At 37.4% G+C, this 13,271-nt stretch overlaps 1 protein-coding gene across 1 annotated transcript in view; it reads right to left on the minus strand.

The window, feature by feature from the left end:
* The window catches only part of LOC106872600 (kielin/chordin-like protein), a 131,980-nt gene that overhangs the window by 80,529 nt on the left and 38,180 nt on the right, over positions 1 to 13,271 (minus strand). The window contains exons 9-13 of the mRNA XM_052971979.1: positions 3,143 to 3,316; positions 2,657 to 2,818; positions 1,342 to 1,506; positions 582 to 761; positions 114 to 260 (exon numbers count right to left, since the gene is read on the minus strand). Of these exons, the coding sequence (XP_052827939.1) occupies positions 114 to 260; positions 582 to 761; positions 1,342 to 1,506; positions 2,657 to 2,818; positions 3,143 to 3,316 (828 nt within the window). The remainder of the gene's footprint in view (positions 1 to 113; positions 261 to 581; positions 762 to 1,341; positions 1,507 to 2,656; positions 2,819 to 3,142; positions 3,317 to 13,271) is intronic.

A 13,271-nucleotide genomic window follows, 5' to 3' on the forward strand; every position in this document is an offset into this window, starting at 1 on the left:
ATATATATATATTTATATATATATATATATGGGTACGCTATGGGTACGTATTTCTAGAATAATTTAGCATACAACTTTCAAATATATTTTACTTCCAAAATAACAAGTATTACCTTGACATTTCTCTTTGGTACATGATATTTTTCCTTTGAATTTGCAGATGCAATGATTGCATTTATCTATGGCAATGAAGGTCTGTCCAAATACAAATATTTTCCCATTGTAGCGGCACTCTACTTTAATGTCGATTTTTGTTGTTGCTGTTGTAAAAAAAAAAAAAAAGAAATAAAATAAATGTTTTAAACAAATTAAATAAAACTTTGAATACAGCACCCTCCTCCAGAAGATAACAGACAAGAGATTAACTGGGTGAGCAGTTTGTGACACAGACAAGATAGATGAAATAAAAGAGTTAACAACAGATAATGAGAGTAAAAGAGGAGAGTGGGAAACAAGAAGATAAGTCCGACAATTTAGAATTAAAAGTACTGTAAACCTTCATCTAGACGTAAACGATTTTATATAAAGCAATGAACATATAATTCAGTGTCAGATATTCCATAAATATCTTTTAATATTACCTTGCATTCTTGGAGGCGGGCATGTTCTCTTGCTACAAGTTATAACACCTTTGCTCTTGCAGCTGCACTGATTACACTTATCTACGGATGGGAACGTTTGTCCAAATATATATACGTGTCCATTGTAGTGGCATATAGCGAAAAGGTCGAACTTTTCTGTTGTAATTTCTAAAAGATGTGCTTTTAATAAAAAAGAAAAAGAAATACGTATGAATTTTGACGCTCCAAATGACGCCCCACCCCCACGAAGAAAAGATACATTCAGCTCATTACTCTCGTATATGTAAGACAATGAGGTAATATGTTTACATTGTTTCTTTCCGTGTCTAACAAAATACCCACAATATAACAAATGATCATTATGATTAAACGACCAGAGTTAGTGACTTGTAAGAAAACAAAAACAACACATTTCATATTTTACTTTGAAAAGCATTTTAGGAAGTACAAATCTCAAAGTCGAAATAAATTTTCATTAGATCACTATTAAAGGAAGTAATTTAATTCTAATTTATTTTTATTTTATACTTCAAGATATTTTCGTTTCGTTAAAAGAATCCTAAATGTTGCAAAATCAAATATAGCGCAAGGCAATTTTTAAATCAGTAGCATGATGTTCTCTGAATGACAATGGTACAAAACTATATCTATTTCACATTTAATGCACTACTTAAAATTACAAGATTCTTTCATTTAGTTGTAAACAGTAAATTATATTTATTGTGCTTAGTATGTCTTATAAAAATAGCGCTGAAATTACCTTCACCCTGTGAGGAGCATATTTTTTGGGTACACTCCACTTTTCCTTTGGACCTGCAGCTGCACTGATTACATTTATCTATAGAAATAAATGTCTGTCCAAATATGTATACTTTTCCATGGTAACGGCAAACTGCAGAAGTGTCGCCCTTCTCTACTGTAATTACTGAAAGTAAAGTTTTACAGGAATTGAGTTTTAATTTCAATATGCTACACTGCCTCAAATATAAGCTTTTAGTCAGTTCATATGAAAAGCAATATCTTAAGTATAGTTGTATCCGAAATCTGGATAAAAGGTAGACATGAAACGTCAATCGTTTATCTGTTTTCTGGCCCTGAAATGCAGCTAATGGAAGAGGCAACACTAAAATGATAAATAAATTTAAATATAGAGACAACGCAAGGAAATACAGTTTATTTTGAATCTGTTCAACAAATAATATCGTAAAGCTGAAATAGCTGTGGTTCTATAACTGTAATGGTGTTAAGCTCATAAAAGCTCCACTCCTTTCATTGTGCCTCCGATGTGAATACTACTTGCAATAGATTGACATAACTACCTCTCGTCCATTTAGTACCTTGGAACTGGAGGGTCGGATCGGTTTTATGAGTTTCTGGTTACTTTAAGAGGTATTTACCTTACTTATTGATAAGATTGGAAGTTGTATGTCACACTCTACAGGGAAAAGACATGAGCTATCAAGTTAATACATTGTTTTATGTGTATAATACTTCACAGATATCACACAAATAATTTTATACGGCACGCACTGATGGAATTCTAAGGTCTAACTTCCAAAACATAGCGTAGTTATCATGTTAGAAACTGACTAGTTTCACGCAAGAAAGCACCGAGATAAATTGAAATTTTAAAATTATGAAATTATAAAAGAAATCATTAAAAAACGATGCATTAAATTTATTGTTGACCTTCGTTTTTTTTTCTTTATTTAGTTTTAAAAACATTTCACTTCCGCTAATAATACCTCTATATCAAATTCTATTATTCTTCATAGTAGTATATCTGACTTGTTATAATTTTCAGCAAATAAAACAAGATCATGGTCACCTTATTAAAGAAATTTATATTAGAAATGATTCTGGAAACAAATGTAATGCAGAAAAATTTTCCAAACGAAATTAGGGAGTGTTACTAATAATATAAAATGATTTCTATCTATATATTTTTTTATTCTATGCAGATTTGAAAATAAATGATATTCTCAGTTTAATAAGAACAATAAATTTTTTTTATAAAACGGTGATCACATTTATAGCTCAGTGCATCCTATTTCTCAAACATTTTTTAGTATTACCTTGAGTTGTTGTGGCAGGGCATATAGTTTTGGTGCATACTATGTTTCCGTTGGCCTTGCAACCGCACTGATTACAGTTATCTACTGCTGTGAACGTTTGTCCAAATATATATATTTGTCCATTGTAGCGGCATACTGAGTAAGATTTCTTCTGTCTTGATTCTGAAAGAATTGTTTTACACGAATTCAATATGAACTGAAGATCCGCTTTCTTACTTCCTTAAAAATATTTTGTCAGCTCATCTTGCTTTAATCTATTTCTGTCTATCCTATGTACTTGTCTCTGAGATGAAGCCAAATGACAGACACGAAAGGTGAATTATTGTTTAACTTAGTTCATCAAACAAAAACTATGTCACATAACAAATGACAATGACTACAATCTTGTTGTTTTGCATTGAAATACGTTCATTGTAAGTGCTGAACTCAAAGTCAAGATCATCAATGTCAGCAGCAAATAACACTAAAAGAAAAGAGCACACTTACTTTGACCATTGCAATTTTTCTTTGTGCAAATGATTTCTTTAGAAAGCATACAGTAACACATGTCGCAGCCGTTGATAGACATGAATTTGACACCAATTTTATAAACAACATTATTGTAGGTGCACGACTCAGACAAGTATATCTTCTTTGTAGTGGAAATAGAACGTTTCATTGCTATAATAAATGACAAAAACACCAACCCCCAAAAAAACAATGTAAGACAGTAACGATTATGTTAGATGATTAATTATTTTAACAGTAGATGAAACAATGTGCTTGGATATTTATCTTTTAATTAAATATCACCGTTTACTTATCTATAATTTTATAGAATTCCATATGACTTTCTACTTGATTAAATATCTGCGATATGTTATTTTTAATACGATTAGAAGTTTTGGAAATATTTAAATCATCGTTACAGTTGAAAAATACCCTAATATTTACATCGACGCTGCGTTTCGACTTGTTTGATCGTAATAGCTATTAGGTGTCTCATTTCTGAATGTTAAATATTAGCGGGCTGGATCTGGCTCCTGTATTTCTAAATCAAGTGAACTAACGCCATTATCCACGTAGTCACTGATGCATAATAATTTTTCATTTAAATATATTTTAAGTAAATGACTCCACGTTGATATTATTTTAGTGTTGGCTTCACTGCTTGTGTTTCAACGAGTTAATTACATTTTTGATTTCGCTAAGTAGTTGTCTATAAATTATGGATATATACTCTATAACGAATATGATTTCCTTTATAATACCATATAGGTTCAGTCATTCTCGACTTAGATCTCTCTGTTCTTTGAAATACTTCGATATTTTTTTCTGAAACTTTAGTGTTTCTCATTATTTTAATGAGATTTTCTGTAAATGCAAGGGAGTTATCAGTTCGTTTATGTTTGAGTTATTCCTGATTAGGCTTAATTACAATAAATTTGTAACACTCTTCCATTATTTCAGAATAGTTTAAAATTATGTCATGTGAGGAACGAGGATGGTTTGTAGCTAGATTCATCATAAAATTTATGACTGACATGTAGTAGTAGTAGTAGTAGTAGTAGTAGTAGTAGTAGTAGTAGTAGTAGTAGTAGTAGTAGTAATAATAATAATAATAATAATAATAATAATAATAATAATAATAATAATAATAAAACAATTCCTATCATAGTAGGTGCCTTAGGTATAATAAAAAAATATTCAGACAAGTACATAACAAAAACACCAGGACTTACAAATATATATAACATACAGAAAATTGCACTACTGGGTACTGCACACATTCTACGCAAAACACTTTCAATACAGTAAACATAAGAGCACCACAGCAAACCACAGCACATACCCAAGGCGCACAGAGCTGCGCTCGGTAGTGAAGTGAAAGCACGTTATAAAAATAAAACTACTGAACGATAATAATAATAATGAGACAGTTGTTGAAGATAAAATGTCACTATCCTCTGGGATTTTCCAATCAACACTGACAGAACGATCCAGGCTAATCAATCAGACATAATTATCAAAGACAGGGAAGACAATACTTGTAGACTAATAGATGTAAGTGTTCTCACTGATAAAAATATATCTATAAAGGAATTTGAGAAATTAAGTAAATATAAGGACCTGGAAATTGAAATACAAAAGATGTGGCATCTTAAAACGAGAACTGCTCCACAAACTCTCGTGATAACAGAGTAAATGAGCCTGAATTTTTAAGGGAAGGCCTCTTGCTTGACAGTGGTTCGAGAAAGAAATGGATAAGCGAAGAGAACAAGGTGGTGATGCAGTACTACTTGGAAAGTGAACCCAAAGTAAGGGCTTACAGAAAGTGTATGTTAGCACTTTGGGTAAAAAAAGGTTTGTTTGAATTAACAGAGTCAAGACGTCTATCCCCAATTCTGGATGACAGAACTGGGGGTAGAAGAAATCACAAGAGAACTAAAAGCAAAAGGGAGATCAAGAAATAGAACAGACAACCAACATAAGTGATACAGTTCAAGCCAAAGGAGAAACTAGAAGAAAAAATAATAGCACCACCGATCAAGAAGGGAAAATTGCCACCAGCGACTTAAGTGAGGTAGGTTAGAAGATTTTAGATGAGTTGAAAGAAGCAGTGGGTAAAGAAGAAAGAAAAATATTACTAGTATTAAAAGGTGTTAATAGAAGCAAGTTGCTAGATATTGATAGGAACGTAGATTCTGTTATCAATATGATAGATACTAAAAATATAGGTGACACTAACTTTACTGATTTTTGCATGAGGGGGAGTAGTTACTGGCAGAATAGGTATTCCTCAAGAAAAGATTATGAAGGAACAGATGTTGAAATGGAAATTAGAAAATAAAGTGAAGACTCTATGACAAAATCTGAGTAGAATATAAGCCTGGTAACAAGGTAAGTTCTGAAACAAGATTTAAATCTTGTCTTGTGAAAAACTACTTAGTCAAAGAGAAAGGATTTGGGATAGTCATGGAAGAGTTGAAACAGCGTATCATAGCAATAGCAGGTAAGCTTTCCAGATAACAGAAAAGAATAGATCAGTTAGTCATAATGAAGATGCAGTATGGTTAAAGAAAGTAGTTAGTGAGAAACAGCTAGATCTAAAAGTATCTAGTGCATTAATGAGTAAAGTGTTAGGAAGAATGCCGAACTGGAATAGCTCAGGACCAGATTTAGTTCAAGGGCACTAGTTAAAGAAATTTAGTAGCTTACATGGGAAACTGAGGGAACAACTTCAGGATGGCATGGATTTACCGTTGAATTGCATGGTTTTACTTCTCTAGGTACCGAGCTGCAGGCCCACCTACTTATGTTACTTTTTGCTCCTGTTACCGCCTTGTATTCTCGTAGTGTCGATCACTTCGATGTGCTTGGTTTCTGTTTCTATGACAGTGACGTTGTACGTATGCGCAAACCTGGATCTTCCTTTTCTTAGTTCTCGCAGGATACCCCTCGAAACCTTCAGCTTCCGCAGTAGTGACTCTAGGGTCAATACGTACAGAAGGGAAGAGAGGACGTTCTTGACGGATCGATCGCATGATGCTGAACGTTTCTGATAAGTAAACATTTACCCTGATCACTAGGTAATGTCACTGTACATTGTCGTGATCTGACTTCCGAAAATAGGCCTGAAACCAGCTGCCTTCAGAATAGCCGCAAAATATTGATGGTCGACCCCATCGAAATCTTTCGAGTAATCTAAATTTATCAGGGTTCCTCTCATATCAGGTTCTTTACCCACACTTTCTATGATGTATCAGTTGAGGTGAAGGTTATCGCGGATAGATCTGCTTGGTATGGCACATGTCTGTACCTCACCTACTAGAGTATCAATGACAAGCGTCAACCTCTTAGTTAACACCTTGACCAAAATCTTGCATTTAGCAGAGTTAGGGCTTGAAGTTGTTAAAACCATTTCCCCTTATTCAGGTCTTTCTCTGCCCCACCACCACATCTCTTTTCTCAGGATTGGGAGTTCTCTCGTTCTTCTGTCAGTTGCAGTTGCCAAGAGAACCCCACGGATATGAAGATAAATCTCGTAAAGCAGACTACCAAGCCATTTCTTCCCTTATTTCATCAATTGTATTTGGCCTCAGTCGAGAACGGTGACAGGCTGCTGAGGTAGGCGGTAAATTCCACCCCGCTCTCCAGTCTACCGTCTGCCTCAAACACTTGAGCGAAGTGACATTGGAAAACCACACACATCTGCCTGGAATGGAATAGCACGTACCCTCACAATCTGTCAAAGACCAAATTGTGACTTTGTTGCAACGTTGTGCCTCTGCCACTCGGACCCATCGAACAGCTTTTATTCCTCATGAAACAGAGCACGTATCATAACTTTGGTAAGGCAGCCTTCGTGCTTAGCGTTGAAGAATCTGTCAAGAGCCCATCCTGCCACCAGCACTTTGCCTTTTCTAAGCGTTTCTTCTAAGTTACTAACTAGCTATTTCCTTACTCAAAATCCCCTATCCCTATTTCCTTATTAAACCAAATCGATTCTGATCTAATAGTCATTTTTAGGGCTAACCACAATCGGTTATTGACGATTACTCCTGCCAAGTCCCTCTTAACTAGTTTTCTAATCCGGTCTCTGAGTTCAGCTTCCAGTTGCCGAGCCTCTGTCTATAAAACTATCTAGGTCCCTGATTTGTTGTGCGTGTGACCGACAACTTCGACTTGTAGATAATCTATGCTTACCGTTTCTATTGGCTATAGAAAACTATTTGGATACGATATAAATGATCCGATGCTCTTTCTTCCTGTCCATATGGAGAGATTCAATAATCTAGTCGGTACCTATCAAACAATTGGAAACGATTGAGTACAGTTGCTAGGCTTTTATACCCACCTCTTCTGTCAGATCCACGTAACCCAGATGTGCATTCAAGATATCATTCCAATTTCTCGCTGGCTTTAAAGGACGGGATGATCTCAGGAAAGCCGTCAAAGGTCTGAAAAAATCCAGTCGCCTCTCTCAGTCAGGCAATCACTTTGACTAGTTTGAAGGCACCACCTTCATTATTGTTCACGACTAGGACCAAAACTTATCGTCCAGGTCCAAAAACATCGACCATATTTCAAGGCCTAGGCCTTTCTGAAACAACACAGCCGCTCCGTCCCGCCCCATTCCGGGCTGAGTAAGAAATGCGAAGATTTCAAAATCGCAGAAAGTAGGTATTATGGCGCGTGTGTCAGAAATCCTGGACTTGCTGTTGATTATGACATCCGAACCTAGCGACCTGAGGTCATCGAGTAAATGACACTACCTCCAGGATGATCCCAGACCACGGGCATTTATACACCTCACTCTCAGAGTTGCCGTGTTTGTAGATAGAGAAAACGGAGGAAAGGAAACAGGTGACTCGGTGTCCATGGAATTTTGAGTTTATATGTTTCTAAGTTCACTCTTAATAATTTCAAAATAACGTGAGTAGAGGGTTACTTCCCCTGTTGCTGTTTTGCGAGCATCCTTGTTGTTTAGGATAAGTTAGAGGTACTGAGTACCAGCATACCAGCAAACGATTGCTTGCCTGTGAAGTCACCCGACGACACACTTCTTTGCCGTTGTTATTTTTGTTGTTGTTGCTGTTACTGTTGCTTTTGTTGCTGTTGTTGTTGTTGATGTTGCTATTGCGTTGTTGTCGCTGTTGCATGTATTATTGTTGTTGTTGGTTTTCTCGTGCAAGTTTGTAGTAGCACGAGAATTTCTCGCTAACTTTTCGTTAAATCTGTTGGTGGATGTTGTCGTCACTTCATCTCCAAACAGGCGAAAAGAAAACAGATGAAAGTAAATAAATATTACAAATATTGTGCCCTTTACTCCACAATTAGATAGTATCTCGTAAAGTAGGGGCCTCTATCTAAAGTTTCAACCAAAACTTTCTACAGTAAACAAATAATTTCATCAACGTGAGGCACAGCCAAACCAAAGGTTAATAATAATTCTTTCTCATTTTGGCACAAGGCCAACTATTTTAGTTGCGGGGTTAAGTCAATTACATCGACCTCAGTGTTCAACTGGTACTTAATTCATCTAGCCCGAAAGGATGGAAGTCGACTATGGTGGAATTCGATGTTAGAACGTAAAGACGCAAGAAATGCCGCCAAGCATTTTAACAGACGTGCTAACGATTCTGTTAGCACTCCACCTTAATAATTTGTTCCAAAGTTTGGCACAAGGCTAGCAGTTTTATGGGTAGGGGTAAATCAATTACATCGAGCCCAAATGTTCAAGTAGTACTTATTTTATCGACCCCGATGAAAGACAAAGCCGACCTCTGCGGCTTTGAACTCAGAACGTGAAGACGGAAGAAATGCCGCAGAGCATTTGGTCCAGTGTGTTAACGATTCTGCCGGCTCGCCGCCTTAATAATAACAATAATAATGATAATGACGATGAGGATATTGATTTCTTTGTTATTGCATTAGGAGAGGTTGTTGTGCGACTTTCCTATACAAAGTGAAAGAAGTAAACGAGGTTCGTTCAAAAAGTATGCGACCTTTGGGCATAAAAAAACCCCAACAATTTTGTACATTTTACAAATTTTATTTAAACACCTTCAAAGTACTCCCATTGAGAGTTCACACATTTCTTCCAGCGGAACGCCTTCTATGGAATGATACGGAACTTCACCGTCGTTTTCTCATAATTTCATCTCACGACTCAAATCGTTTTATTTACAGTGTGGGTTTCAGCTTGGGGAAGAGCCAGAGGTCATGCGGTGCCAAGTCGGGAAAGCCTGTTGAAAGCCTGTTGAACAAGTGATGTGTTGTTCTTGACGAGGAAAGCTTGGATTATGTGAGCGGAATGAGCAAGCGCATCGTGATGGTGAAGTTGTCAATTCTTTGCCGCCCACAAGTCCTGTCGCTTTCCAGGCACAACATCGCGAAGGCGACGTATAAGCCTCCAGGTAGTATTCCTTATTGATTGGTTGGCCTTGTGGTGCGTATTCATGATGTACAATACCACGGGTGTCATAGAAACAAGTTAACATTACCTGCACATTGCTGCGAACCTGTCGTGCTTTTTTGAGCCTTTGTGATAATGGATGCTTCCATTGGGAGGACTGGGACTTGGTTTCCGGGTTGTAACTATAAACCTATGTTTCATCATCAGCGATGGTGGTCTTCATAAGTCTGCGTTGCTTCTGTGGCTCCACCAGCACCTTGCACACGAACTTCGCTGTCACTCTCTGCATACATAAATCCTCCGTTAAAATGGAATGCACTGAGCCTGTGCTTATTCCCACTTCACGAGCAATTTCCTGGATTATTACTCGACGATCTTCCATGTCTATTCGCCGAATCTTCTCAATTGGCTTCTCGTTTTGGTTTGTGGATAGCCTGCCTGAGCTTGCCTCGCTCTCCACTGAGGAGCGGCCGTAGTTGAAGCGGTTGTACCACTTCTTGATCTGAGTTTTTCCTATAGTATCATCACCAAAATCCTGCTGAATTTTGCGGGTGGTTTGAGCTTGAGTATCAAGCTTTTAGCAAAACTTGATGCAATATCTCTGCTCTATGCATTCGGTCATGTTGCGTGAAAACGAAAATCCAACGTTGGCATAACAACAGGGAACTGATGCGGTCTACTGGAGCAAAACTTTTCTCGCATGCGAAGCAAGGGTGGAATCATCTCCCACCCAAAGGAATCTGCCTACGCGGTATTAGCTTTGAAGGGAAAAACTAAAGTCAGATACTTTTCGAACACATTTCGTATATCCTGTCGTTGACAAAAACAAATTATACGTATTATAATTGACTTTTTTCTTGTTGTCTGGAAAAAGAAAAGAGCCAGTTGTTGGTTGCTGATGATACAGCACTGGTGGCGGATTCGGAAGAGCAACTGAGGAGACTGGTGATAGAGTTTGGAAGAGTGTGTGAGAGGAGGAATCTGAAAGTAAATGTAGCTCAGAGGAAGGTAATGAGATGTTCAAGAGATGGAATGGCTGGTAGGACGGATGTGAATATAAATGGTGAGATGTTAGAGGAGGTGAGTGTTTGTAAGTAACTGGGATCACATGTGACGATGGACGGGGAGTTGGCTGAGGAAGTGGGATACAGAGTGAGGGAGGGGAGTAAGATACTTGGAGTTGTGAAAGGTATGCTGAGAAATAAAAGGGTAAGTATGAAAGCGAAAAGAGTTGTGTTGTGTATGAGGGCGTCTTCGTGCCGACAATGTTATATGGTGCAGAGACGTGGGGGCTGGAAAAGCGGAAAGGAGGCGACTAGATGTGTTTGAGATGAGATGTCTGAGGGTTATGGTTGGTGTGACACGGATGAACAGGATGAGGAATGAGGAGGTGCGAAGGCAAACAAGAATGAGAGAAAAACTAACAACCAAAATGGATAGACGAATGTTGAGATGGTTTGGCCACATGGAGAGGATGGATGAGGAGTGGATGGTAAGGAGGATGATGAAGGCAGAAGTGGTAGGCAACAGAACCAGAGGCAGACCTCGGTTTGTGTGGACGGATGGAGTGAGGAAAGCTTTGGTGGTTAGAAGTGTTGGAGTGAGAGAGGCAAGAGAGTTTATAAATGATAGGAAAGCATGGAGAGTGTTTGTGGGGGGGGGGGTGAATTTGATGTTGCTCAAAGTGGTACGGAATCAAAATGATGCAGCGGGGTAAACCGACATATGCTGTCGGGCCCCGCTGCTGATATTGGGGGTTGCGTTCTATGCCTTGACCAGAGCATAGAACGGTGCTCTCCTCTTTCAGCTGGGAAATGAATGGAATGCCTGGTGTGTCTTGTTGTGACTATCCCCTCCTAAATAAATGGGGAATAGGCCCGGGTATATATAAAAAATAATTGACGTGACATTTCCATTTGAAATATGAGATAAAAAAAGAGAAAGAGAAATGAAAATTTATAAAAATCATCAACATTTGGAACGGAGAATTTAACATGCACATGATACTGCTGCTTATTATGGGGTATTGGGAACTGACAGAAAAATCTGAGAACAAATTTTGAAAAACTTGATCTTAAACTGGGAGTAGTTGTTGTACATGTTTACTAGGTTCGGCAGGAATTATCCGCGAAGTCCTCAGTATGAACAGATATAAAGAGAAGGAAAAAGGAAGGCATGTACTTAGTAGTGGGGTTTGAGTTACCGGATGGATATTTAATTAGTGACCCTGAGGATAGTGGATACAAATAGCTTGGCATTTAGGAGCTGAATAAAGTTCTATATGAGGAAGGAAATGTAGACGACGTCTATTTAAACAGGTTACAGCTGCAACTGAAAGCAAAATTGAATGGGAAGAACTTAATTATTGCTACCAAAATTTTGGCTGTGCAAGTTATTAGATAAAGTGCAGCTATTTTGAATTGAACCAATGAAGAGATAAAAAAAGTTGGATAGGTTAATGTGAAAGAAAATTGTTGACAAAGATACATTGCACCCAAAAGCAAATGTTATAAGGCTATTTACATCGCGGAACGTATGAGGACGTGGACTTATAAGAGTGAAAGATTGTTTGGCTAGGGAAAGCATGTCTTTAGATTTGTATTTGGCCAGCAGTAGAGAACAACGTTTAAGATATGTTACCAAAAGCAGAGGCTTATGCATTGAGATTACTGAAGGTAAAACGAAAATTACAAACAAAGGCTGCTAGCTGAGAATCTGAGTACGAGGGAGGGTACGGTCGATTCGGAAAACAAATGAAGGATGTAAAAGCAGAATCTTCGTGGAATTGGTTGCCAACAAGTGATCTTGAAATGGACAGAAAGTTTGTTGGTGGTTCCTCAGGACCAAGCGTTAAACACAAACTCGATAAGGAATATATATTTAACCCAGATGAAATAAATAAATGTAGGTTACGTGGGAAGAAGGTGGAAAGTATGACACACATTGTGAGTGCCTGTGACATGCTTACACAGAGGGAATGTAAAAGTGTATTTGCACCTCCAATGGTCTTTATGCAAGGAATACGGCTTTCTAATCACCGAGAAATAATAACTGCACAAATCAGAGAAAGTTCTAGAAAATAAGACAGGAAAACTCTTGTAAGACTTTGCAATCCGTACTGCTGGGGTTCTTGAACATACTAGGTTAGACATAACTTTGGTGGCGAAAAGTACTGTAAGTAGGTGTTTGTTGATCGGTGTAGCTTGCCCAGGAGCCAATTACATCAATGGTAAATAAAACGAGAAAATCGTACAGTATACATATTTAAGAATTAAATGTCCAAAGAATGTGGAATATGAAAGCGAGAATGTTACCAGTTGTGATTGGAGTACATAGACTTGTGACGAAAAACCTTCAGGAAAGCCTTGACACAATTGGAGCCTGTTCCAGCCTTACGACATTGCAAAAGACAGTATTTCAGGGAACAGTCAATATCCTGCACAAAATAATGACTGAGTTTACATAATGTAATAAGGAATCATTCAAACGATTCCAGTATCAATAAGAGCACCACTGTGCAAATGAAGGAATAATAATAATAATAATAATAATAATAATAATAATAATAATAATAATAATAATAATAATAATAATAATAATAATACATGGTAAATACTGGGCTAAACTAAATGCGAAAGAAATAGACAGAGAAAAATCCCAGCAATGGCTGAGAAGCTCAGGACCCAAAGCAGAGACTGAAGGATTTTTAATTGCTGC

Source organism: Octopus bimaculoides, chromosome 11 (assembly GCF_001194135.2).
Source record: "Octopus bimaculoides isolate UCB-OBI-ISO-001 chromosome 11, ASM119413v2, whole genome shotgun sequence".
Taxonomy (NCBI): Eukaryota; Metazoa; Mollusca; class Cephalopoda; order Octopoda; family Octopodidae; genus Octopus; species Octopus bimaculoides.